The sequence below is a fragment of the Marmota flaviventris genome, chromosome 2, assembly GCF_047511675.1.
Source record: "Marmota flaviventris isolate mMarFla1 chromosome 2, mMarFla1.hap1, whole genome shotgun sequence".
In the NCBI taxonomy this organism is placed as follows: Eukaryota; Metazoa; Chordata; class Mammalia; order Rodentia; family Sciuridae; genus Marmota; species Marmota flaviventris.
In genome coordinates, this window is record NC_092499.1 from 9762929 (window position 1) to 9789177 (window position 26249).

Consider the following 26249-nt stretch of genomic DNA (forward strand, 5'->3'; position numbering starts at 1 on the left):
CAGAGAAAACATTCTTTTTGTTTTTTTGTGATTGGCTTATTTCACTTAGCATGATGTTCCAAAATGACCAGGAATACAAATCATATCTCAATAATAACTCTGAATGTCAATGGCCTAAACTCACCAATCAAAAGATATGGACTGGTGGATTGGATTTGAAAAAAAAAAAGGACTCAATAATATGCTGTCTTCAAGAGACTCACCTCCTAGGAAAAGACATCCAGAGACTAAAGATGAAAAGTTGGGGAAAAATACATCACTCACATGGCTTTATAAATAAGCAGGGTTTTCTGTCTTTATATCAGATAAAGTAGACTTCAAACCAAAGTTAGAAGGGAATAAAGAAGGACATTTCATATTGCTTAAGGGAATCATACATCAACAAGCTATAACAATAGTAAACATTTATGCCCTAAACAATGGAGGGTCTTTGTACATCAAATAAACCCTTCTCAATATCAAGAATCAAATAGAACACAACACAATAATACTGGGTGACTTTATCACACTTTTCTCACCACCGGATAGATCTTCCAAGCAAAAACTAAACAAACTATAGAGCTAAGTAATATAATAAATGATTTAGATTTAATAGACATATATAGAGTATTTCATCCATTATCAAGCAAATACTCCTTTCCAGCAGCACATGGATCCTTCCCTAAAATAGACCATGTAGTATGCCACAAAGCAACTCTCAGCAAATACAAAAAAAGGATACTACCCTGTATTCTATCAGATCATAATAGAATGAAATTAGAAATCAGTGATAATAAATAATAGAAGCTACTCTAATACCTGGAGGCCAAATAATATATTATTGAATCAACAATGGATAGCAGAAGACATCAGGGAGGAGATAAAAAATTCTTAGAGGTAAATGAGAACACCGATACAACGTATCAAAATCTCTGGGACGCTGAAGGCAGTGCTAAGAGGAATGTTCATTGCATTGAACTCATTTATTAAAAGAACAAAAAAAATACTTTGAATACTTTTTTTAAAATTAGGTTTTTAACTCCAACATCGTCTTGTTTTTCCTTCTCCCCTGTTATGTTTGTTTATTGCTCATATACTAAATGCTATGATACGTTAAGAAGATGTTACAACTATTTTAAACGTAAAATAGTTATTTGCTTTTTTGTATGTGTGTGTAAAATTATTATGTTTTAGATGGTGATGCCAGGAGACCCTGTAGAAATGGTGGAGTTTCAGGATAAAGCAATCAGCAATTCTCACTATGTGTTGGAACTAATGTTACCGAATATTCATGTAACATTACCTAATAAGAGCTTTTATGAGAGACTTTATAATAGGTGAGTTTAAAAACATATTTAGTTTGATCCTTGGAATCAGATTGTTTGCCTAACTGCTCCTGTTTCTCCCTTTCCTTTTTTTTTCCTTTAATATTATTTGCCATCCCAGTGTACATTGTATGTGTTTATGGTGACTGTAGAACTGTTACCATTATGATGTGCTGTTGTCATCATTTTCCCAGTTAGTGGTTCTGGTGTCTGGGCTGCTGGTATGTTAGATGCTGATTCTCTCAGCCCTCAGGTAGACTGGTTGCCCCTGTCAGCTTACTGCAAATGCTGAGCAAATGCTACGTTTTTCTACATGTACAGGGATGTAAAAAGTGTTAAGAGATTCTTTTGTCAAGGGACAATGGATATGGACATAGAATCAGAATTCTGAAGCATGTCTTCTCAAAATTAAAAAAGGCATTTGATTTTAAGCAACTTATGTACTTGTGTACAGCAATTTATTTTTATTGTATTTAAATGCTCCTCAATATACATACTAGGCAAATATTTTGAAATAAGTGGAATTCTAGGTTACAGACTCTAATGACTTTGAACAATTTGCCCAGCTTTCATAAGCCTCAGTTTCTCCATCTGTGAAATGGAGATGATGCTACATACTTGCTTGACCCAAAGGCTATGTAGGGGATTAAGTGATGTAATACTTGGATTCTGAGAATAGTGTCTGAGACATGGTAAGCACTTAGTAGTAGTGGTCTAATTCCTACCCACAGAAGGGCTTTCTTATATAACATAACTGAAAGGTGGTCGTGTGATTCTTGAAAAAGAAGCTCTTGGTGCTTATAATTAGTAGCTTCCCACATGTACTAAACAATTTAGTGTGATTTCCGTGAATCTTCAGAAGCTCCCAGTTGTTGTTTCTGCTGTAGGTTTACTTGGCATCAGATATCTTGGCCTTTTTTTTTCTTAACTGAGAATAATAAACTCTAGGTATTTTTACTGATTGTCATTAGCTGTTGTCTTAGAATCATATAGTTAGTCCCGGAATGGGTCCATGTTAGTTCAGTGGTCTTGACAGTGAGAGTCACAGGACAGTCCACAGGAATATAGGAAGAAAAGGTTAGCACTTTGTTTAATTCTGAAAACAACTCACTTAGCACATTCCTGTAATCCCAGCTGCTAGGGAGGCTGAGACAGGAGGATTACAAATTCTAGGCCAGCCTGGGAAACTTAGCAAGACCTTGTCTCAAAATAAAATAAAAAAAGGGGCTAGGGATGTAGTTCAGTGGTAAAGAACTTGCCTAGCATGTAGGAGGCCCTGAATTCAATCCCTGGCATACCCCTATTTCTAAAAACTACTTTTCAAATTTATATTTTTTATATTTGTTTTGTAATACACATTAGAAATAGCAGCACATGGTTGGTGTTGTGGCTTAGTGATAGAGTGCTTGCCTAGCACATGTGAGTCCCTGGGTTTGATCGTTAACACCACATAAGAAGATATTAGGGGCTGGGGTTGTGGCTCAGTGGTAGAGCACTCGACTAGCATGTGCAGGGCCCTGGGTTCAATCCTCGGCCCCATGTTAAAATAAATAAGTAAAACAAAGGTATTATGTCCAACTACAATTAAAAAATAAATATTTTAAAAAAGAAAAGATAAATAAAGGTATCATGTCCTCTACAACTAAAACTATTTTAAAAATAGCATGTAATTTATAAATTCATGTTAGAGGAGGAGTTTGATTACCTATAATCTGAAGTTTGGAAACCATGATCTCTAGGCTCCTCCCTTTAGATATAGTTGAGGGATATCTGCTTGTCATGGATACATGCATATGGCTGAGACTAAGGGTCTTGAACAACTTGTTCAAGGCTCACTGGGAAGACAGAGGGCTTGACCCTGCTCTCTCTGCATTGATTGAGCGGATTATTGTCAATTAAACCAGGAGATTTAGAATAGTAATGCATACTATAAAAGTGCAATTTATAAGTGTATATTTATTTACTCCTTCTTGAGAAGTGAGTATCACTAGGTTGCTCAGGATGGCTCTGAACTCCTGGGTTCAAGTGATCCTGTTGCCTTGGTCTCCCAATTAGCTGAGACTATAGGCAAGGGCCACTGTGTGTGGCTCTGTTTCCTTTTGAAATATAGAACAAGGTTTTTTCTTTTTATATGAGTCACTGATTACAGTTCCACCTTGTCTTTTTTGCATAAAATATACCCAGAAGGCATTGTGTACAGTTTTTAGTTCTAATTTGTGTGTGTGTGTGTGTGTGTGGGGGTGCTGGGGATTAAACCCAGAGTGCTTTACCACTGAGCAGCTACATCCCTAGCCCATTTAAAAAAATATCTTATATTTGAGACAGGGCCTTAATAAGTTGCCCAGGCTGGCCTTGAACTTGTGATCCTTCTGTGTTTCAGGTCCCTGAGTAGCTGGGATCATAGGTTTGTGTCACTGAACCCAGCTAGTTCTTCTTTCTTTAGAGTGGAAAAAAATATTTTCAAGGTCAACTAAATGCAGAATCCTTGTAGATTTTTAAGACGTTTTTCTCCTCAAAATGTTACTTGAAATTAATCATTTAGCATGTAGTGTTAAATTGTGCTAATGGTAACAAATATAAACAGATTTGAGGCCAGATGCAGTTGACCCAATGCCGCAGTCTGGCTGGGCACAATTCAGGAGCCACTTGTCAAAAGAAACGAACTTTATTTTTAGAACCACACATGCCAAACAAAACAGCTCCTAAGGAAAAACCTTCAGAGCCCAACTGCCACCACGGTCTTCCCACCAGCCTCTCAACCTCCCCCACTCCTCCTGCTCTTGAGGCCGACTGGCTGGGTTGTGTGGGCGGAGCCAAAAAAAGTCCCCCAATGAGCAGCTCCATAGTCTGAAAGGGCTGGGAAACAGCCCAATGAGCATCACTGCAGAGGAGCCAATCAGCTAGAAGTTGCTGGGGCCGCTGTGAGCCAATCATCAGCTGGCAGTCTGAAAGTTTGCTGGGGCCCCTTCAGCTGTGGCTCTCAACACCCTAGATGAATATATGTAAAATATGTAACTTCATTGATGTCAAGCAGCAGTTCTCTGCTGCCATCAGTGAAAGTTGACTGCTTAAGTGAAAGAACTAGAGCCTCTTGTTAATCAGGGTTGTGAACTAAATGGGCCTGCAGAGGAGAGTGTCTGTTCTTTCTTATTCTGCCTACTCGCTCTCTCAGGTCCCTGGAATCACGTGAATGCTGAAATGCCCCCCTCTCTCTGTACATCATGTAATTTCATGTCTAATTTCCTCAAGGTGTTAATTCTTTGACCCTTAATTGGCTTTGTATTTTCAAAGTAGTATAATTTAAAATTTTTTCAAATGTTCTCAGACTGACAGTTTGCAATACAGCACAAATTGCTTCCTCTTCCCTCACCATTTAAGAGTAAGTTGTTGACTAATTCCCCTTTAGCCTTGAGTACTTGAATATAAACTTACCACAAACAAGGACATTTTACATGTCACACTCATGCATCTAAACCAGGAAGTTGATATTTATACACACTGCCATCTCATTTTCATCAAGTTTTATTAAATGTTTCAATAATACCTTTGTATTTTTTATAAAGAAATATATTTTTTTTGAGCAGGGATTATAACCAGTAACCAACTCTGCCTTTATTTTATTCATTTAAAATATTAAAATATTGTTTATTCCTTTTGGGTCTTAGTTGAATGACTCTTTGAAGATAGTTTTGGTTATAGTATTTTTTCTATGTAAAAAATCCTTTAAATAGAAAATAAAAAAATAAGTATGACTGGTTTCATTAAATCAAATATTGAGTATCTGTTATATTTCAAGCTCACAGACACAGAAATGTGGTGGTTATATCCTTAAATATCTTAAGCATTCTTTTCTTTCTTTATATTAGAAGCATCATCCAATGTTTTATAGTATTAATGGTGTCAAGACTGTTTAGATCCAAATATAAATAAGGAAAATAGTAAAATATGCAACTTACTTGTATAGGGCGTATGCCACAGACTCCAGGTTTTATTTAAAGTAATAGTTTCCATGTAGCCTACCAATAGAAAGAATGCTTGTAAGCAGTAAGGTAAAGGGAGAGCATTTCCTGGGAAAATTCTTCATTTTATAATTTCATCATTCATATGCATAGGAATTCAGACCAAAATCTGGATTTATAAACCTTTGTTTCTTTGTCCTGTAATATGCCCCAGAAGAAGTAAGCCACATTTGTATACAGTGTTTTGAGGCATAGCTGTCAGTGACTGAGATGTGACATCCTTCTGTCCTGTATACCTGGTATCTTTAACAGTGATGCTTCAGGTTTTTCAGGTGGGGAAAGAGTCACAGTGCTCAGTCCTGCTTTATACTTCTAGGGCTCTACAAGCTCAGCCATTGGCCTGGGAAGAGTCTTCTCACTGGAAGGGCAGGGCCACCTCATCACTTGGCCCCTTGCTTTACGATGAGTCTGTGCTTTGGCAGTCCTTCCACATGAGCTGTCTAGTTGTCCTTTCCTCCTCAGTTGTTGCAGCCTGCTGCATGATGCCACTGTGCTAGGCACAGGGAGAGATGATTAGATGCAAGTCCCTCTAGCAGTCTAGGGTAGGGAAAAGGAGAGTGTGAAAGGTTGGGATTGAAATAGGTATGCATGGAGGTTGTGCTCTGGGTCCAAATCTCACATAGACTTCTTGGAGAACTTTGTAAAGTTTGAGTTTTCTTGAAAGCTTAGAGAGTGAGGGGTAGAGTCTAGGACAGAGGGCATCTGAGTAGTGCCCAGTATTTCTTTGGAAAGATAGGATACGAGGATAGCCCAGCTGTGACCCCATGGGTCAGTATTTGGTTGGGCTCTTCTGGCTAGCCAGTAACATTTTCCTCTCCTCCCTGATACATGTGGTCTTCATCTCATATGTTCTTTCTAGTGAAGTTACGTACACACACATACATACATACATACATACATACACATACTGGGAGTTGGAAGAAATATGGACCCTCGTTCCAGTTCTTCCACCAAGTGGCTGTGTGACTTTGCAGGTCACATACCCTGGTGAGGCAGTTTCCTCAGTTGTGAAGTAAGAATAGCAGTTCTCCCTGGCTGCTCCCCAGGATAGGTGGGATCAAATGAGACTGCACGAGTGGGTAGTTTACAAAGTGCTCTCATGTGGAAGCTGTTTTCGTTTTGTTCTTTGTGGGCTTTTATTTTTAATTAGGTTTCATCTTTAAAGTACATTTAAATGTATGAGTTTCTAATTTGAGTATATAACACAGGTAAAGCTAGGCACCTAGCTAATTAGGTATCTACTGTGTAAATTCCTTTCTCACTGTCCAGCATGGTAGCCATAGCAGTTGTTTTCCCATCGAACATAAATGTTTAAAAAATTCTTTCATAGGATCAAATTTCCATTTCACCATTTTAAAAATTATTGATCATGTGATATATATCTTAAAGGAATATTCTTTAGTTTGTCTTCCGTTAAATTAGGAGTTATATATTTATTTTTCAACTTTTGTCTTTTTAGGATCTTTAATGACTTGCTACTGTGGGAGCCCACAGCTCCTTCACCAGTGGAGACATTTGAAAATATTTCCTATGGTATTGGGCTTTCAGTAGCCAGTCAACTGATTAACACCTTCAACAAAGATAGTTTTAGTCCACTTAAATCTACAGTTCACTATGGTAATATATTTTAAATTTGTTCTGAATTAAAATACTTAGTTTATAATTAACAAAATAGTAGTTTTTAGATTGTGGATTTAAAAATGTTTCTTTGTGTTTATATTAGTACTATATTATAATTTCTTTAGTAATTTATAAGAATATTTCCCCATTTCTGATCTATATATTGAATATTATGATCACTTGAATATATTTTCTTTAGAGGAATAGTATACACATTGAAGTTCAGAGTTAAAGAGAAAAACATAGAAGATACTATTTTATTTCAATTCTATATTTTTTGTAAAAAATAAATAGGTTATAAATACAAAATCTTCCTGTGATAAGTTGTTATTTTTATTTTAATAAGCTGTTAGAACCATGTAACAGTATTTTTTCCCCCTCATAGATGAAGAAAGTGGATCTGAAGAAGAGACTTTGCAGTATTTTTCTACTGTTGATCCCAACTATCGTTCTCGTAGGAAAAAAAAATTAGACTCTCAGAACAAGAATTCTCAGAGTTTTCTCTCAGTTCTTCTGAATATTAATCACGGATTAATGGCAGTGTTCACAGATGTAAAGGTATGGTTTATAAATACAAAGTGTTTTTTCAAATGTGTCTTATTTTAAAGAAATCTAACATGATATATACCCAGTGATTCAGATGGGTTGAAGTGGCTTCAGTGCCTGAGGAGTCCAGTGTTCTGAAGCATACCATGGGGACAGCACCTTTTAGTTTGGAATTTAGCTTTCATTGCTGACCAAACTTTGGCTAATTCTGCTCCCAAGAGTGGTAACTGATCTGTTTTAAAGAAGGGTGAAGTACAGAGATTTATTTGGCAGAAGAGGTCGTACCTAGGAGTATTTAAATCATTCAGGTGTTAATACCACCATACTTAATGGTTCAAGAATTAGATTACTTTACTACAGTGTGGGAGATTTTCCTGAGCTGAATTAAGAAAGAGTATACTGAGGGATATTCTGACTTTTCCACATTTAAATAATGACTTTTAGGGGTGGGGCATGTAGCTCCAGTGGTGAGCATGTGCCTGGCATGTGTGAGGTCGTGGGTCTGCTCTTCAGCACTGAAATAAAATAATAACTTCTGTGCTTTTGTGATCTTTTTATTAGCAAGATAATGGAGACCTACTGGAAAACCAGCATGGTGAATTTTGGTTAGAGTTCAATAATGGATCATTATTTTGTGTAACAAAATATGAAGGTTTTGATGACAAGCACTACATTTGCCTTCATTCTAGCAGTTTCAGTCTGTACCACAAAGGTAGGATAATTGTGTGTTTTGTTCATTTCTGTTTGAACATGTTTGAATTTCTCATTTAAAAGAAAATCAATTGGGAATAGAACTTTGCTATTAGAAATTATTTTCTGTGTGGAATTCAGATTCCACTGTTAAAGTAATACTTATTATAAATTAGAAGGTTTTTAAAAAAAGTTTTGTTAAGTTATAATTCACATATCATATAGTTCATTTAAAGTGCACATATCCGTGATTTTTAGTATCTCACAGAGTTGGGCAGTCAATCACCAGACTTAAGTTTTTGGAACATTTTCATCACCCTAAATAGAAATGCCAGCTGGGTGTGGTGGCACATGCCTGTAATCCCAGTGACTCGGAGGGCTGAGCCACAAGGGATCACAAGTCGGAGGCCAATTTTAGCAACATAGGGAGACCTTGTTTCAAAATAAAAAGGGCTGGAGGTGTAATTCATTGGTAAAACACTCCTGCTTCAATCCTTAGTACCAAAAAAAAAAAAAAAAAAAATCCATATACTTTAGTTATGACCCTCACTTGTACTGCCCCCAAACAACCATTAATCTATTCTCTCTCTTTCCATAGATTTGCATATTCTGAGAGTTTTTTTTTGTGAACAGAAGAGTAAAATATTTAGTCTTTTTTCATTTGACATGATGTTTTCAAGGGTTATCTAGGTCATATCATTTCTTCATTCCTTTTTATTGCTGAGTAATATTCCATTATATGAGTATACCACATCTTATTTGTGTGTTTATCAGTTGATAGGATTTTATATACTTTATTTCCTTTTGGTTTCAGATAAAAATACTTAACCACTTTTCGAGCAGTGTCCTGTGAATAGACATGAGCTACTTGCATATTTTTGATGTTTATGAGATTTTCCTATTTATATTTTCTTGCATTTTTGAATCTAGGTTTGTTTATTTTTTAAAATATTTGTAGTTGTGCACTGTCAGACATAACAATATAAATAAAGAGCAATGGATTATTAATGCCAAGCTGTTTTGTGGTTGTTGTGCTACCAGGATTGTGTTACATTTAGTGGAAGTATAGGTTGAGCATTTCTAATCTGAAAACTCTAAATTTGAAATGCTCCAAAGTCTGAAACTGTTTTAGTGCTCATCTGATACCACAGTGGCAAATTATACCCTGAACTCATGGTGGATCACAGTCAAAATGCATGCAGACTAAAAATGTATAAAATTACTTTCAGGCTGTTTGTTTGAGGTTGTAAATGAATTTCACTTTCAGGCTTTGATCCTCTCCCCAAGATAATCTCATTAGGTATATACAGATATTCCAAAATCCAAAAAATTCTGAACTCCAAAACACTTTTTTGGTTCCAGGCATTTTAGAAAAGGGATATTTGGCTGTACATGGATTTTGTTTTGAGTTATGGGAGTCAAAATAGTTATAGAAAAAATTAATTTTTAATTGTTTTCTTAATGTTTTCACCTCAATGGGGATCTAGGCATAGTAGATGGAGCAGTTCTTCCTACAGAAACACGACTTCCCTGTTCAACGCGCCCTCATTGGTTGGAGCCTACTATTTATTCTTCTGAAGAAGATGGCCTCAGTAGAGCTGCTTCAGATGGTGTTGGAGGAGACAATTTGAATATGCTCTCGGTTGCAGTTAAAATATTGTCTGATAAATCAGAGTCTAATACAAAGGTGTGTGTTTTCTGTTTTTATACCAACAAAGAATGATTATGTAAAAGGCAACACATTTATTTTCTTCGAAAAATTTTTGAACTATAATAGGATTCTATAAGCAGTACATGTGATTCTTTGTATTGTTCTGTATAGGAATTTCTCATTGCTGTAGGACTAAAAGGAGCCACTCTGCAGCACAGAATGCTTCCTTCTGGGCTTAGCTGGCATGAGCAGGTAAGAGAACTATTGTGCATCAGTTTATTTTAACATTTATATGACATATACTGCACATATGGAAAAGTTCACAAGAGAGAAACGTGCAGCTCAGTAGTTATCATGAAGCAGACATTATGAAATGGGACATCATCAGCTGGGCCTGGTGCTGCATGCCTGTAAGCTCAGCTACTCAGGAGCTAAGGCAGGAGGATTTTGGTGAAAGGGCCCAATTTTTAGACTGAGCTAGAGATAACTAATTAAGGAAAGAGATCCTCCTTCAACAATGAGTTGTACAGAACCACCCCCCCCCCCCCCCCCCACCACCACAGTGGGTTATTTAGGAAATACGAGTTTTAAAGTGGTCTGTAGCAAACTTTATTTTTTCAAGAATTGTTTAAAAGAAAAATAATGTGAAATTATATTCATACTTTGTTGTTAATTTCATAAGATGTGATTTTCTGAGTTTTCTGTAGCAGTATAGATGTTGGATGGGACTTTTCATTTCAAATTCTGATTTTTCAAGTACTTTAAAAATATTTTTAGTTCTATATATTTAAGATGTAAAGCATGTGTTTTGTTTGTGTGTGTTTGTATAGAGTGATATCTATCTCTGTCTCTCTATTCTTTCTCTGTATAGATAGATATATTTCAATCTATCACTTCTATAACTTAACAACAAAAATCCATGTAAATCCCTTATCTGAAATGCCTGGAACCAGAAGTGTTTTGGAGTTTGGATTTCTTTTGGATTCTGGAATATTAGTGCATACTTAATGAAATTATCTTAGGGAAGGGACCAAAGCTTAAATGTGAAGTTCATTTACATTTTATATATGCACATATATATGTACATATGTATATTTTGAAGTGCTTAATATGGTCAAATTAACACATCTATCATCTTTCATAATTACTTGTGTGTATGCTTGCACATATACAAGTAGTTTATGAAATTAATTCCTTCAAAATGATTTTTTTTCTTTAGCATTATCAATTTCATTGTAAATGCTTTTTCTGTGAGATACTTCGGTTTTACATCCATTAAGTATATTATATCAAAACCTTTTTATCTTCTAAAGCAGGGTATTTTATACTTTTGTGATTATAGATTTTATACTTCTTGAATATTGCTGATGAACCTGTTTTGGGGTATAATCCTCCAACTTCATTTACAACTTTTCATGTTCACCTTTGGAGCTGTGCACTTGATTACAGGTAAATTCACAAATGGAAAATTTAATTTAAGATGTGTATTAAGTTTTGAAAAAATACATAATTTATTGAATTAAGGTTCATTTTTTGTTGTTGTTGGTACTAGGGATTGAACCCAGGGGAGCTTTACCACTGAGCTGTATACACTCAACCCTTTTTATTTTTTGTTTTAGATAGGGCTTTGCTAAGTTGCAGAGGATGGCTTAGAACTTGCGACCCTCCTACCTCTGCTTCCCCAGTTGCTGGGATTGTAGGTGTGCACCACTGCACCTAGCTCAAAATATTTTTTAAAGAGAGTTTCTGTTGTTGCATTAAATTAACATTCTATTATTTCTTTTTGATACTAGGCCCCTTTATTTGCCAATCCGATCTCTTCTTACAGTTGAAACATTCAGCATTTCTAGTAGTGTTGCACTGGATAAGTCGTCTTCTACTCTCAGGTACTTGTGTGAACTTCATTGTATACTGAACCTGGCTGTTCAGAACATGTTAGCTGGTGGATACATTTCATCATTCCTTTGTTAAAATCAGCATTCTACAAGTAGTCATATCTTTTTGTCTAACTTACTCAAATTTTCTTTCTCAAGTGACCTGCCCTATCTATCTACTCTTTATTTTTAGGGAAGAAGTTAATCTTTGGGAGTTTTAGTTTGCTTTTAGAATATGGGATAAACTTCTCAATACTTGATATACTTTATCTTTGTTACTTAAGCCTTGTGAATTTGAGCATCTATTAAAAAAACCACTAAAAATTTAGAATTTGAGCAAATGATTAATTTTTTTATACCACATAAATATTTCTAGAACTTATCAACAGTGAGTTTTAAAAAAAGTTAGGTAACATTAGAAATTGTAGGTAATTTTGATATGTTATATTAGAAAGAATGGTGTAGTTAGGTGTAGAGTAATTCTGAGATAGATTCAAAGCTTAGTTTTTCAAATATTGGTTTTATCTTTTTTTCTCAGAATAATCATGGATGAGGCTGCTTTACATCTGTCTGACAAATGTAACACTGTCACTGTAAATTTGAGTAGAGGTAAGAGTTAAATAAAACCATCTGGAATAGATTTAAGCTTCTTTGTTTTTTGTGTGATTATATTAAAGCATTTTAACTCTGGAGTAATGCTAGTAAACTAAGGATCTTATTAAAGGATCTTTAAACATATAGTGATCATATGGTGTATATATTCAGTTTTTCAGTTATTGGTTTTCTAGCTTGATAGTATAACGTTCTTAAAAGATTAGCATGTACATCAAAATTATATATACTCCAATTATTTAATATAAGATAGTTTCTCACTAAATTAAAGTGAATTGCAGGAATAAAATTGTGAATTTGTAGGATGAAACTATATTTGTCACATTTCAATATTTATAGTATTATTTGCAATGAATTTTAAAGAAATGTTCAGTTTTTGGTGTATGTTGGATAAGCATTTTTTGAAAGCTCTACTCAGACATTTTATTTCTTTAAAAATTTTTAGATTATGTTCGTGTGATGGATATGGGGCTTTTAGAATTAACCATAACTGCAGTGAAGTCTGATTCTGACAGAGAGCAAGTAAGTTCGTAAGATAAGGAAATTTTTATTGAAGTACTGATTTTTTGAGAGATAAAAAATTATACTGTACTCTAAAATTACTTTTCCACTTACCTAATTTTGGTCAAAAATAGATAAAATATTTAAAAATCAAGATTAGGTTAATACAAGTACATTTTTCTTATGACAGATGTTCACATATTTAAAGTAAGTGTGTGCCCAAAAGGAAGTTGTGTCTCTTGTTTGGAAGACATTTTGTCCTTTTCTTCCATGTCTTGTCTAGACTGAGCCCCGCTTTGAGTTGCACTGTTCGAGTGATGTTGTCCACATCAGGACCTGCTCAGACTCCTGTGCTGCTTTGATGAATCTCATTCAGTACATTGCAAGCTATGGTGACTTACATGCACCTGGCAAGGCAGAAAGGAAGCCTGGAGGCCCTCAGAGAAAGTCCAAGGTACAGTCAACAACATTACTCCCCCAACCCTGCCACATGAGTGACAGGCTTATGTCATTGTCTTCATGACAATTGGGTAGGAAAGAAGCTTTGAAAAGTTAACTGTCCATTCTTTACAATCTAAGAAATGTGGTCTGGGAAGGTGATTTTCTGGATCTTTTAGAAAGCCATTCTGCTGTTTGGTAGTCTTTGTTTCAGAATATTAATCTTCTCAACTAATACTTTTTTTCTAGTCTTTGGTTATTTTCATCTATTCTCAGGGAAGAATGAAAACATTAATGTAAGAATTGTTCTCTGCAAATCGAAAATAAAACATGCTCTGAGAAGCTTGATGGTAGATGTTCATGTTGTCAGACTTAGTTCTGTAAGAGTGGCTTCCCTTTGGGTTCTAGGTAGTGCTACTTAGCATTCAGTGTGCTTTCTCATAGAAATCCTTTTCCCTTCCTGACAACTCTGTCAGAGGAGAGGTTAAAGATCATCACCTCTGTTATGTAGATGATTAGTAGGAGAAACAGCAACAAACCCAGATGTTTTTGTTCCAAGTTTAGGGCTGTCTTATGTCTCAGGTGTCACATTTCTGACCAATTTAAACACTCTCCTCTTTGTTAAGCGCTTTTATTTTTTCAGGGCTATTCTTTTCATAGCCTCTTCTGTGAGCAAGATCCTCAGTCTCTGGGGTGGGTGCCTCTGCTATGAACTCTGGTCCTACTGGCATTGCTTTATCTTTTGTTGAGGATATCTTACACTTCATATGTTATCCTTCTGTGTGTGACTCCTTGCTCCTTCTGCATTATCACTGGTAATAAGGTGATTTATGACACTCCCTCTCTACTATTTGTTCTCTTTAAAAACATTCTCCAGTTTATTAAAAATTAAATATTAATTCTTTCAATTTGTATTTTCCATTTTAAAAAGTATGACTTGGATTTAATGAAACCACAGTTTACTAACCAAAGTGGTGAAGTAGCAGTACTGAAGTTGAGCCCTGTGAATCACCACTTAGTAGATTTTTTCCTCCCGTGTATGTGTATGCCGCTTCCTGTCCTTGGGAGTCCAAGAAAGGAGGCTTTGACCTGCAGTTGCTTTGTCTTCAAAAGTGAAAGTCATCACAGCCTGTCAGATTTGTCAAATCAAACTTGCTAGTAATGCCCTTTCCCAGCTTCACAGCAGTGTTGTGTTGGCAACTGGGCTGTCTTCTCGTGCATTGTCTCTGCAAGATCCCAGTTCACAGTCAGTCATTCTTGCTTGCAGTAGTAGTTAGGGTTGTATGGTAGTACTAAAAACTAAAAATGAAAATGTAAATAGCTACTGGGCAGAATTTAGAAAAATGAGTATGGTTCCATTTTTGGTGTTTCTGTAAAATGTAATATATTTCTAAGATAAAATAAATATAAGGAGTTTCTTAAAGAGTACTTTCAGCTATTTTTAATTTAATTTTATTTTTTTTTGAGACAGATCTTGCTATGTTGTCCTATTAAATGGCAGTTCGTAGGCCTTTTACTCCTGAGCTCAAGCAGTGCTCCTGCCTCAGCTTCCAAAGTAGCTAGGTCTACAGGCACATGCCATGATACCCATCTTTGGCTATTTTTAATTAAACTTTTTGGCTATAGGTAGGTTCCTCTGGTGGATCATCCTCACGTGGTCCTGTGCTTCCTGAAGCAGATCAGCAGGTTTTACGGGATCTGATGAGTGATGCTATGGAGGAGGTCGACATGCAGCAGACTACTTCATCAATAAAGCCACAGACTAATGGTAAGACCAGGACTTTTTCCCTGGGAACACTGATATTGTAGTGTCTTAGATTATTTGTGTTCTCAGAAATTCTTCAGTAAGTAACTTACTGAAGAAAAGACTTGTCCAAGTTTGGGTATATATGTATTAGCCAATTAGCTTGTATTTGTGGAATGTCTAGTAAATAAATAACAGTATCCAGGATGACATGAAGGATACAGAGGAAATGGGAGACAAACTTATTTTTTTTTTGGTAGCTCATAGCCTAGGAAAACAAATGGGCAGGATACTGAGGCTACTGCTTGGAATGACTGAAAAATGACATAAGGAAATACCTTGGAATGTGGTTTGTATTCTGTAATTTGGAAAGGATTGAAATGATTTCATGACACTAGTGAAAATGAGATGAGTTGACTTTGGAAACTGGGTGGAATTAGGTATGTAGTGAGGAAGGAGAAGGAGACCCTGGAAAGGCCATAAACTGGTCTGTGTCAGAACACAGGCATTGAGAGCCTTAGACTCCTCGGTGTTGCCAGGCTGCTACAGATGAAAGCACCCTTCTTAGTGAGAACTGGATAGTCAAATTGGACAGGCAGGGAGGGACTGGATGATTAGAAATCCTTGAGAGCTAAACGGAACCATTTAAATATTTAAAGCATCTATTTCAAAACTAGTTTTTCTAATTGGATGGACATAACTATTTCTGTATATTGTGAATTTTTTTTTTTTTTTTTTTTTTTTTTTTGGTGTGGGGGATCAAACCTTGTGAATGCAAGGCAAGCACTCTTCCAACTGAGATACATCCCCAGCCCAAATTGTGAAATCTTAACTTTTGAATATTTTATGGTGTTACAAAAGTTTAGCATTAAATGTAGCTTTCATTCTAATTTAGAATAATTAGAACTAAGGATGTAAACTGAGAATTCTGGCTTCCTTTGTACTACCTTATTTGTAATGAACAGAGCTGTCTAATTACATGGGAAGGCATATTTAATGAATATTTGTTGAGTGGCTTTACCAATTTGTGTGTGTATTGGGTAGGGTGTCTGGAGATTGAACCCAGGGGTGCTTTACCACTGAGCTATATCCCATCCCTTTTTATTTTATATTTTGAGCCAGGATCTCACTTAAGTTGCCGAGGCTGGCCTCAAACTTGCAATCCTCCTGCCTTAGTCTCCTGAGTTGTTGGAATTATAGGTGTGAGCCACGCTCCCATTCTTATACTGAGTGAGTTTAATAGACAAGATTCTTCACTAAGCGCTGGACACTTAGACTGCATAATTCAGAGGTGCTACCACATGAAAGTTGAAAATTTTTTCAAAATTTATACATTGTCTGTGAGCCTCTGGAAGCCAAAATGTTACTTTATACATTTTTATGTTCTTAGCCCCATCTCAGTGTTTGGTTTGAATGAATGGAGAAACAATCAGTGACTCTAATATGTAGTATAAATGTATAAAAATATATTCACATATATAAGGTTTTTGTGCACATGCTATCTTGTGAACTTCCTATTGAGAGAGCTCCTGAGAACAGGTGTCCAGTGGGGAGAAAGTGTGTCCAGGAAATAGCTTTCTTTTTGTTGCTTGGAATCATTTTCCTCTTCCAATACTTAAAACATGCTTAGTAACTGTTCTTCCTCCCCAATTCATAAGCAGAGATCTCCTAGTTTTAGGTAAGGCTCTGCTAGATGTAACCAATTTCTCTTCCTCCTGCAATATTGCCCAAGAAATTTCTTCCAGAATATCATCCACAGGACAGAAATGTCAAAATGAAATTCTGGCTGAGGCAAAACGAGTCAGCATTAATCTGCTGCTGGATTCCTGAACTTCTCTAAAGCCATATAACTGAGAGGAACTATCTCTATTTAGAAAACTATCATTTGCTGTTTTTTAGAGAATTAAACAGTCTTTATATGTATCCATACATTTATTAAACAGTCTTTTTGATGTATTTCTGCCACTTGCTGAGGTGTTTTGGGGCAAGTTACTTTAGCTGTTCTTAATTCTCAGTTTCATAGGGTTATTGTAAAAAATAAATAAGATTTTGCAGGTGAAAACATTCAACCTGTATATCTGACACATAGTTAAGATGTTTAGTATTTTTTCAGAGTATACAAAACATTGTATTTTTTTTTTTTTTTTTTTTTTTTTAATCTAGGTGTTTTGGATGAAAAATCTCAAATTCAAGAACCATGTTGTTCGGACCTTTTCCTGTTCCCAGATGAGAGTGGAAATGTGTTCCACGAGCCTGGCCCCACTTATACCTCATTCACTCACCACTTGATTAGCGATGCAATGTCAGGTGTGCCCACTGAAAACGATGATTTTTGCATTCTTTTTGCACCAAAAGCAGCCATCCAGGTAATAAATTAACATAATTATTGTGGTTTAAAATAATGTTAAAAGTTAAATTGACCAAAGTGTCCCTGAAGAAGATTGTTTAGATTTTGTTACTTCTTATGGTTCAGTTCAGAATTACTTCAATTTAAATTCACTTTAATGGTGGTTGTACTTTATTATTTCTATGGCACATCTCTCAGACTCAGAGACTACTGCTCTATATTTTGCAAAGTTTCCTATATAGATTATTGAACTGCAAATATCATATAGTTAGATGACTCTTAAGGGCATTAATATTAAATGACAGAAGTTGTGCTGCCTAGAGTGGTTGGTATAACTGGGAAAGACAACATGTGTGTGAATGCTAATGGTTGATTGAGAGGAACACAAACACACAAAACTGCCCAGTAGTATCTTAGTAGGTGACTGAATTTGTTCACTAAGTTCTGAGAACCTTCTGGTTAAAATTTAAAAAATCAAAGCAGTCAAACTCAGGATAAACCAATTATTAGAAACATGATAATTTGCTCAGTATTTTGAAGTTGGTCAAGTTTTGGTTTGAAATGCAGTATTGACTTTAATTGAAGGAATAAAATACATACATGTGCAAACCTATACATAAAATCTGTACTTTTATATTATGAAATAAGTTGTAAGAGTCAAATTGTAAACTAAAAAAAATTTTCATGGGTGATTTATAAAGAACAGAAATATAGTTCATTGTATGCTTAATGAAGAAGTCTCTCTTACGTAGTGGTTAATGTCAGAATTATAACCTTATTTTATATATCAAAATTAGGAAAAAGAATATAGACTCATGAAATTCCCTTGAGATATGCAGCATAACCAGTCATTTCTAATGAGGTGAGAGTCTGTGTTACTGTTGATTTCAGGAGAAGGAAGAAGAGCCAGTCATAAAAATCATGGTTGATGATGCAATTGTGATAAGAGACAACTATTTTAGCCTACCTGTTAAGAAGACAGATACCAGCAAAGCCCCATTACACTTTCCCATTCCTGTAATTCGGTATGTTGTTAAGGAAGTTTCTCTTGTGTGGCATCTTTACGGAGGCAAAGATTTTGGGACAGTTCCTCCTACTTCTCCAGCTAAAAGTTACATGTAAGTTAATTTCTGTGCAAGTTTATTTATCAGGCCAGTGTATTCTTTTCATATAAAAATATAGAATTTATCTTAAGAGTTAATAAACTAGTATTTAAGTGTCATTTCCCATTTGTGAACTTATTTGTATTGTAATTAATGTTGACTTATATGAGTTTCACTCAGCAAGATTTTCAGGTATTTACTATATGCCCATTCTAAAAAAGGAGCAAGACCCAGCTCTTTCTTCAGCTCCAAAGGAGGGGATAATCATGGACTGAAGGAGAACAGCGAAGTGAGTGTGTCAGGAGGCAGGAACTGTGCATTCCCTGAGCTCCCAGCACGCAGGAGAGTACTGAGCAGGGCACCAGTGCTTACCGAGTGCTTACTAACTAAACAAAGGCAATGTTCTGCAGCAGGAGAAGAGAACTAGGCAGAGGGTGCCCGGACAGTGGGGCAAAGAGTTTCCCAGGGTGGGAGGAGCAGTGACATTTGGTACAATAGTTCGCCTTCTTGTACTTAAAAAGTTACTTTAAAACACTTCTGACTTGATTATAGTTCTTTTCTGTTTTCTGGCATTTCTAGGACTTGTTCTTAGACCAAAAAGTTTTCTAAGGTAATAAGAATGCTATAAAGAGGTCTCATTTCCAAGTGAATCCTGTGATATGGAACCCAGCACCATAATTAGATTTTTCTAAGTTCTGACTGTTTAGCAAGCAGATGACTACTCTGGTTTTGATTTATAATAATATAATTTGTGACAACTTTCTGATAATTCTGTAATTTTATTTTTCTTTTCATCTTATTAATTTTTCTAATATTATTAATTAAATTTCTTTGCTTATTTTTAAACACTATTTTCTTTTTCTTCATTTTTAGTAGTCCTCACAGTTCTCCTTCTCACACACCCACAAGATATGGACGGAATACAGTATGTGGAGGGAAAGGAAGAAACCCTGACTTTTTAATGGAAATACAGTTAAGCAAGGTAAGGAGGTATTTTGAAAGGAAAAGTCCACTTAAGATGGAAGGAGTATTAGTATTTTTTCTTTGGTTTCCCTAGCCTCATTGGTCTTGAGCTTTAGGTCCTAGCTCTTTGGATTGAAAAAGTACAAGGATCTCCTATAAAATGCTTCCTTTTCTTTCTTTCTCAGGTGTTCTAAGAAGCCCATGGTGCTTTTTTTTTTTTTTTTCTCTCATGCTATTCCAGGAGTTGGGTTCTCAGAGTTGAATGCCCTTAGAATCCCTTAGTGGGTTATTTAGGCCTGGATTTGTGGGCCCCACTCCAGCATTGCTGACTGAACGGGTCTGACAGACATGAATTTTTAGCGTGATTCTTTTTGCAGGCACATGATAAACTGCTGCCTCAGAGTACCTGTCTGGGAAGGCCTGCCTTTGGATAGTGCATATGGCAGGTGCTCTGTGAAGTTCTCAAGGCCATAGGTCCCACACCACTAATGACATTATATGCATTTAATTTAACTCTGTCAGTCTGTTCAGGATGCCCCAAGTGTCATATTTAGGATAGGTGGTGTACAGATATTGTAGTGATGGCAATTCTTTGCCCCTTTTTGGAACTGAACTTTCCTTCTATTGATTTGTTCATGCAGTTTCATAGGTATGCAAGATCTTAATTTTAGGTTTTCTAATTTTGCTTGAAAAGGGTAAAAGGGGGCGGGTGTGGTAGTACAGGCCTCTAAATCCTAGCAACTCCGGAGTCTGTGGCAGGAGGATCACAAGTTCAAAGTCACCTTCAGCAACTTAGCAAGGCCCTAAGCAACTTACTAAGACCCTGTCTCAGATCCCTGGTACCAAAATAAATGAGTAAAAAATTAAAAGAGTAAGGGATTTCACTAAGATCATTTAAGAAATATTAACAAAGCTTATCTGTGTATTGTAGGGTACACATAGATCAATAAGTAAGTGAACAAATGAAACATTTAGTTCTTTGAAAGTGGAATTATAAGCTGAGATAGAATCCAAAGAAAATTATGAGTGATTGTTTGCATTTTAAAGAGAAAATCTAATTTAAATAAAAGTAAAGGTTACTCTGTGTTCCTTCTCCTTGTCTGTTAAGGTGAAATTTCAGCATGAAGTCTACCCCACATGCAAAGCAGAATGCGATTCTAGCCTCTTAGAACAGCCAGTCTCTCGGCAGGTGTTCATTGTTCAGGATCTTGAAATTCGGGATCGGCTGGCAACATCACAAATGAATAAATTTTTGTACTTGTATTGCAGCAAAGAAATGCCTCGCAAAGCTCATTCCAACATGGTAAGATTTAAAGCCTCACTTTTTGTTGTTGTATTCTCTTTTTAATATGAAAATCCCTTTTAAATATGTCACTTAAAGTTTTGTGTTCAAAAAATTGTTTTGCATATTGTTGCTAGAGTCCATTAACTATAATTGGCCAATATATTGATATCTGAAGAAAACCAGAAATCCATAGCAGTCTGCACAAAATAATTAGGATTGTGAAAGTGTTCCAGAACATGGTTCTAAAAGCCTTATTTGAGTTATAAAATAAGGTGCTTAGTGGAAATATAGTGTGGTGGTGAAGAGCATGGGCTTAGAGTTGGACCTGGGTTCAGATCTCAGTTCTGTAACTTACTAGTGATGGCTTTGCTTAAGTTGCTTAATTTTATTGAGGTGGAACTGATAAGCTTAGGACCTTAGAGGTTCTTTACAGAAGTTGACTTTGGAAGATGGGCCTGTACATTGGCTTCTGGGCCTCAGCAGACTCCTTTGAGCCTGCAAGTACAGTATCACTCATTTGCAGTTTTTCTTCTAAAGGCAGCCCAATTTCTGTCATTAGGTTCTTAAAAAGGATTGTGCTCCAAAAATTTTTGATTCAGACTTTTAAGGAAAAGAGTGTAGATAATTCATCACTTTTTGTACTCACATAGAATTAACGATTTTTCTTTATTAACATGAGAATAAGGTCATTTTATCTCACTGGGAAAAAAAAATGTTTTGTTTTTGTCTTATAGTTGACAATTAAAGCATTACATGTGCGCCCAGAGTCTGGCAGGTCACCACAGGAATGCTGCTTGAGGGTATCATTGATGCCACTTCGCCTCAATATTGACCAGGTTGGTAGCATGGGCATGATTCATGTGATTATGGTTAGACTTATGCCCCCTCATCCAGAATAAAGGAACTTTAATGTTTCTTACTTTTGAGCTTTTGTGGAATTATATAATTTAAGCAGACTTTTGATAAATAGTAGAGCAGATTCATTAAAGGTTTGGAATATGAATTACTGGTGGGTAGATGTTATTGATGTTATTTATCCCACTCTCCTATTCATTTTGGTGGGACAAAATACATGCTACTCACTCTCTCCAGTCCTTGTGGACTTACTTCTAGTTCAGATGTACACACCATTTTCAGAGACTATTAAAGGACTTCCTAATGAGTTGAATGATAAATATAAAGGATTGTGTTGTAATAACATCGGGGAAGATAATTTTTCTACCCCGAGCAAAATGAAAATTAGCAAATTGTTACCTAAAGAGGTCATAAACAACAGATTTATGGAAATATGTAAATAAGGAAAACCACTTTCCGAAATTCAAGTAAACCTCCCATCATATTTTTTCTGGGCTAACTTTGACCCTGAGAAGTGCTTAAAACATGGTTGTAAAAGCCATATTTGAGATATAAAATAAGATGCTTAGTGGTAAAATAGTGTGGTGGTGAAGAGTGTGGGTTTAGAATCGGACCTGGATTCAGATCTCTGTTCTGTAACTTACTAGTGTGTGGCTTTGGTTAAGTTGCTTAACTTCTCCAAGACTCACTTTCTTTATTGATAAAATGAGCGGGATTATAATACATGCATTAGGATTTTTAAGAATGAGGATTATAGACTGATGTAAGGAAACACTTATGCTAAGTGCTCGGCAGCCTATGTTAAGAGTCTTAATGTTAACTGAAACATATATCAACTGCAGAACACAAATGGAATTTTTAATCTGCTTTAAAATAATAAAACCCTCTTCATATCCTTTATATTGATTTGAGCTCAGGTTTGGAACCAGAATATTTATTTGTGAGGTGTCATTCATTTACTTAAATAATATTGATTGGATATTATTCATTAGTTATTTAAATAAAATGTGAATAATCAATTATAAGCAAGTAACAGGTATTTTAGGACTGAATTTAAATATTTATATTGCAAACAGAATGGCATTATCTCAGAGAACAATGTACTGTGAGGTACAGGAGTGGACCTTAGTTTCACATTAATGCGTGTGACTTCTGAGTTGGGCCAGATTTTAGGTTTTCTCATTATGAGAATAATATCTTTTGATATTCATATCCATATTTTAGTTTAGTTTATCTATATATTGGCCTAGTAGAAAGATTTATGGGAAAATTAATCTGTGGAAGCACCAGTGTGAGCAAGACTGAGTGAAATTTGTCTTTATGTCATGACTTTATTAAATGTGGCAAGCCCAATTCCTTTAGTAGATTTTTTTCTTTAGTGTTGAGTATAATTTCTTTGATATAACTATAAAACATTAAAACGTCAAAATGAAATATTAATCCTAAAGAAAACAGGGAAATACATGTCGTAACTGCTTGAGGAAGAAAAATGGGAAATTAGTCCCTAAGACATAAAACCTAGGAAAATAAAACCATGCTACAATATACAAGCCTTACGTTTTTTACTGAATGAAAAAAAAATCTTTTCTACATGGCATATTTTGAGATTGCAAACCATCATGGAGTAGAAAACCTTGCATTCTATTCATTTTTTCTTATGAAAATAAATCAGTTGGTGAATGATATGCTTTGAGTAATATTTTTCTTAGCCAGCTTCTCCTGATCTTATTCATCTTAATTGAATTGTAGACATCAAGCTTCATTGCTGTTGGAATTAAAGGCATTTGCTTCCAAAGCACAGCACCTCCATAGCACAGGCAGTAAACAGTGCAGATGGATGAGTCCCACTGTGCAGGAGATAGGAGATCCAAAGTATGAAGGGCCAGATTCCCTGACTGTCCTAGTCTAGCATTTGTTTTAGCCTTGCACTGCCTGGGAATTGTGTAGGGGAGACTTGTTAATGAATTCAAAGCCATTTCCTGAATGCCTACCTTGTCCCAGGTTCTGAACTAGGATGCTGGGGATACAAAGATGAATAAGACATTCCTATCCTCAAAGATCTCTCTGTAGTGGGGAAGACTGACATAAAGCAGATGCTTTTAATATGCTATGGTGAGTACAAGTGATAAAGAAGGTGTAGAATGACGTGCCTGGCCCGCAAAGGGAGTTTGGAGGGTGAGGGATGGTGAGGAAAGGCTTTCTGGAGGCGGGGATATGCAAACTAGGTCTTAGGGAGTGTCAGGGTGTTAGGCCAGTGAAGTTCTTCATGAAGACATGAGGGGCTTAAGTCAGGCTGGGCTGGGAGGCCATTCTGGTGAGATAGGGAAGCACTGGGGCTGGGCAAGGGTACACAAGTAGCAGCACCTTGGCATATTTGTGTACTTTGTCTTCATCACTTCCTTGTTTGAGTATGGCATTAAAAGTAATTCTTTAACAGTTTAAATCCTATTGCACTATTAATATCCTTTGTTTTTGTACCTTAAAGCTGGCATAAATATTTTGCTATGAAAGTTTTTTTAAGTTTTAAAAAAGTTATTGTATTGAGGTATAATTTATATAATAAAATGCATAGATTTTAACTTTACAGTGAAACTTTAACAGATTTGTGTACTTGCGTGACTACTAAACCAGTTGAAGTACATAACATTTTCCATACCCCACACAATTCCTTTATGTCCCTTTGTAGTCAGTTTCATTATCCCAAAGCAACCACTTGTCTTTCAATTACCATAATTTGTTTTTTTTTCCTATTGCATAGTTTTATGTACATAGAATTGTGTTTGGATTCTGCACTCAATATTTTGTCAGTTATTCACCTGTATTGTAGCATGTCAAGAATCTCTTCGTTGTTTTTACGGTGCTGGGGTTGGAACCTAGGGCCTCATGCATACTAGGCAAGTGCTATACCCCTGAGCTGCACTTCCAGCCCAGTCCATTTTTTTTCTTTTTTTTTATTGCCATGTGGTATTTCACTGTGTGGATATTCCACAATTTATTGATCCGCTTACCTGCTGATATACATTTGAGTTATTATATGTATAAGATAAAAGCAGGATTTCTTGGTGTTCAGGGGATATATGTTTAACTAGCATAAGCAGCTTCCAGACAGTGTCCTACTGTCCTATTTGGCTGTACCAAATCTACATTCCCACGCATTACCAGTGAGCACTCTAATTGCTTCACATCTTTGTCAAACTTGCGAGCATCAGCTTTCTAATTTAGTTGTTTACTTCGTGTTCATGGTGGTTTCATTTTGATTTTTCTGAAGACTAGTGATGTTATGCGCCTTTTCACATGTTTGTTAGCCATTTGTATATATTTTGTTATGCCTTTGTATTTTATGCCTGTTTTACTGAGTTGTATAGAGTTTAGCATAAATACAAAATAAAAATTGAGAACATTTTAAAAAGCTGGGAGTAGTATCCCTTTGTCATGTTGTGTATTGTGTCTAATTTTTCTTTTTTTTTTAAATAATTTTTAGTTGTAGGTGGACACAATACCTTTATTTATTTTTTTTGTTTATTTTTAAGTGATACTGAGGATTGAACCCAATGCCTCACACATGCTAGGTGAGTGCTCTACCACTGAGCCACAACCTCAGCCCTTTTCTTTTTAAAATTTGTTTTAGTTGTTGGTAAACCTTTATTTATTTTACGTGGTGCTGGGAATCAAACCCAGTGCCTCACACATGCCAGGCAAGTGCGCTACCGCTGATCCCCAGCCCCAGCCCAGCCCCCTTTGCTTTTTCTTAAAAAGCACATTGATATCTGAAATTTTCTGTTTTTATGAAGGCAATCTTGGACTTAAAACCTTGATTGTATTAAAATGTTACCATCTAGTGGCCAAGGAAAGCATTTTATATATGGTTAGATTTGTTAATGGGTAATACTTGATATAAATAACATATTATTTGATAAATGTATAATATAAATAATGTATAAACTATGTACAGGAATATACATGTGTAAAGCATTACAGAGTAATGAACAGCCCATGAACTTGCTACCTGCTTCTAGTAGTGTTAGAGCTGCCTCATTCCCCTGTGCTCCATGGTACCTAGAATATTCTTCTAACTTGATCATTTATACTTGAGATAAATGGGATCCTAAGTACTCGGATCCTTGGAAATTGTCAGACTTTTTTGGTGTTCTTCCAAATATTGTGACCCTATAATTGAACTTTGCCTTGTATTTTGGTATATTAATTTAGGATTTTATATTAATTTAGGATTTTTTAAAGTGGAAGGGAAGAATAAGAAAGAATAGGCTCAGGCATTTGATTTTTATATGCCCCAGGATGTATTTGTCACTTTGAGAAAAGCAGAATGAAGCTGCCAAAAATGGGCCAGATGTGAATGGATTATCAGGACAGAGCCAAACATTTTTGTTTGAAACTCTATAGTACCAGAAGGGACTACTCTGAATGATTGATTTTATTTTTCATTCTTATTTTGAATGTCGTTGTCCACTGGAGAAAATGTATTAAGGTTAACACAGTGGTAAAAGCAGAGATGAGACATTAAGAACTCTCATGGCAAATGAGTATCCAGAACAAACTAGTTGCCATTATTATTGTTAGTAGTGTTACCACTACAATTTAGAATGAAGAGTAATGCCAAACAAGAATGAGAATGCTCTGTTTCTAAGAAAACTAAAAGGTACTTTGAGAATCATTCCTAGCTTTGTAATTTTTAATTT

The 26249-nt window shown here is 35.7% G+C and overlaps 1 protein-coding gene across 4 annotated transcripts in view; it reads left to right on the forward strand.

Moving 5' to 3' along the window:
* Nucleotides 1–26249, forward strand: part of Atg2b (autophagy related 2B) — a 64744-nt gene that overhangs the window by 27608 nt on the left and 10887 nt on the right. For 3 of the 4 annotated variants that reach the window (XR_011706522.1, XM_071607554.1, XM_071607555.1), the window contains 17 exons: nt 1174–1316; nt 6783–6940; nt 7329–7501; nt 8051–8201; nt 9667–9866; nt 10002–10082; nt 11173–11279; nt 11624–11716; nt 12243–12313; nt 12762–12838; nt 13101–13271; nt 14882–15023; nt 17163–17365; nt 18238–18464; nt 19323–19431; nt 20521–20715; nt 21432–21533. Coding sequence is in view for 3 of the 4 variants with exons in the window: in XM_071607554.1 (XP_071463655.1) it covers nt 1174–1316; nt 6783–6940; nt 7329–7501; nt 8051–8201; nt 9667–9866; nt 10002–10082; nt 11173–11279; nt 11624–11716; nt 12243–12313; nt 12762–12838; nt 13101–13271; nt 14882–15023; nt 17163–17365; nt 18238–18464; nt 19323–19431; nt 20521–20715; nt 21432–21533 (2403 nt within the window). In the remaining variant the exon portion in view is untranslated. Of the gene's footprint in view, nt 1–1173; nt 1317–6782; nt 6941–7328; nt 7502–8050; nt 8202–9666; nt 9867–10001; nt 10083–11172; nt 11280–11623; nt 11717–12242; nt 12314–12761; nt 12839–13100; nt 13272–14881; nt 15024–17162; nt 17366–18237; nt 18465–19322; nt 19432–20520; nt 20716–21431; nt 21534–23553; nt 23660–26249 lie in introns of those variants that run through there. The other variant, XM_071607556.1, reaches the window with a different exon arrangement.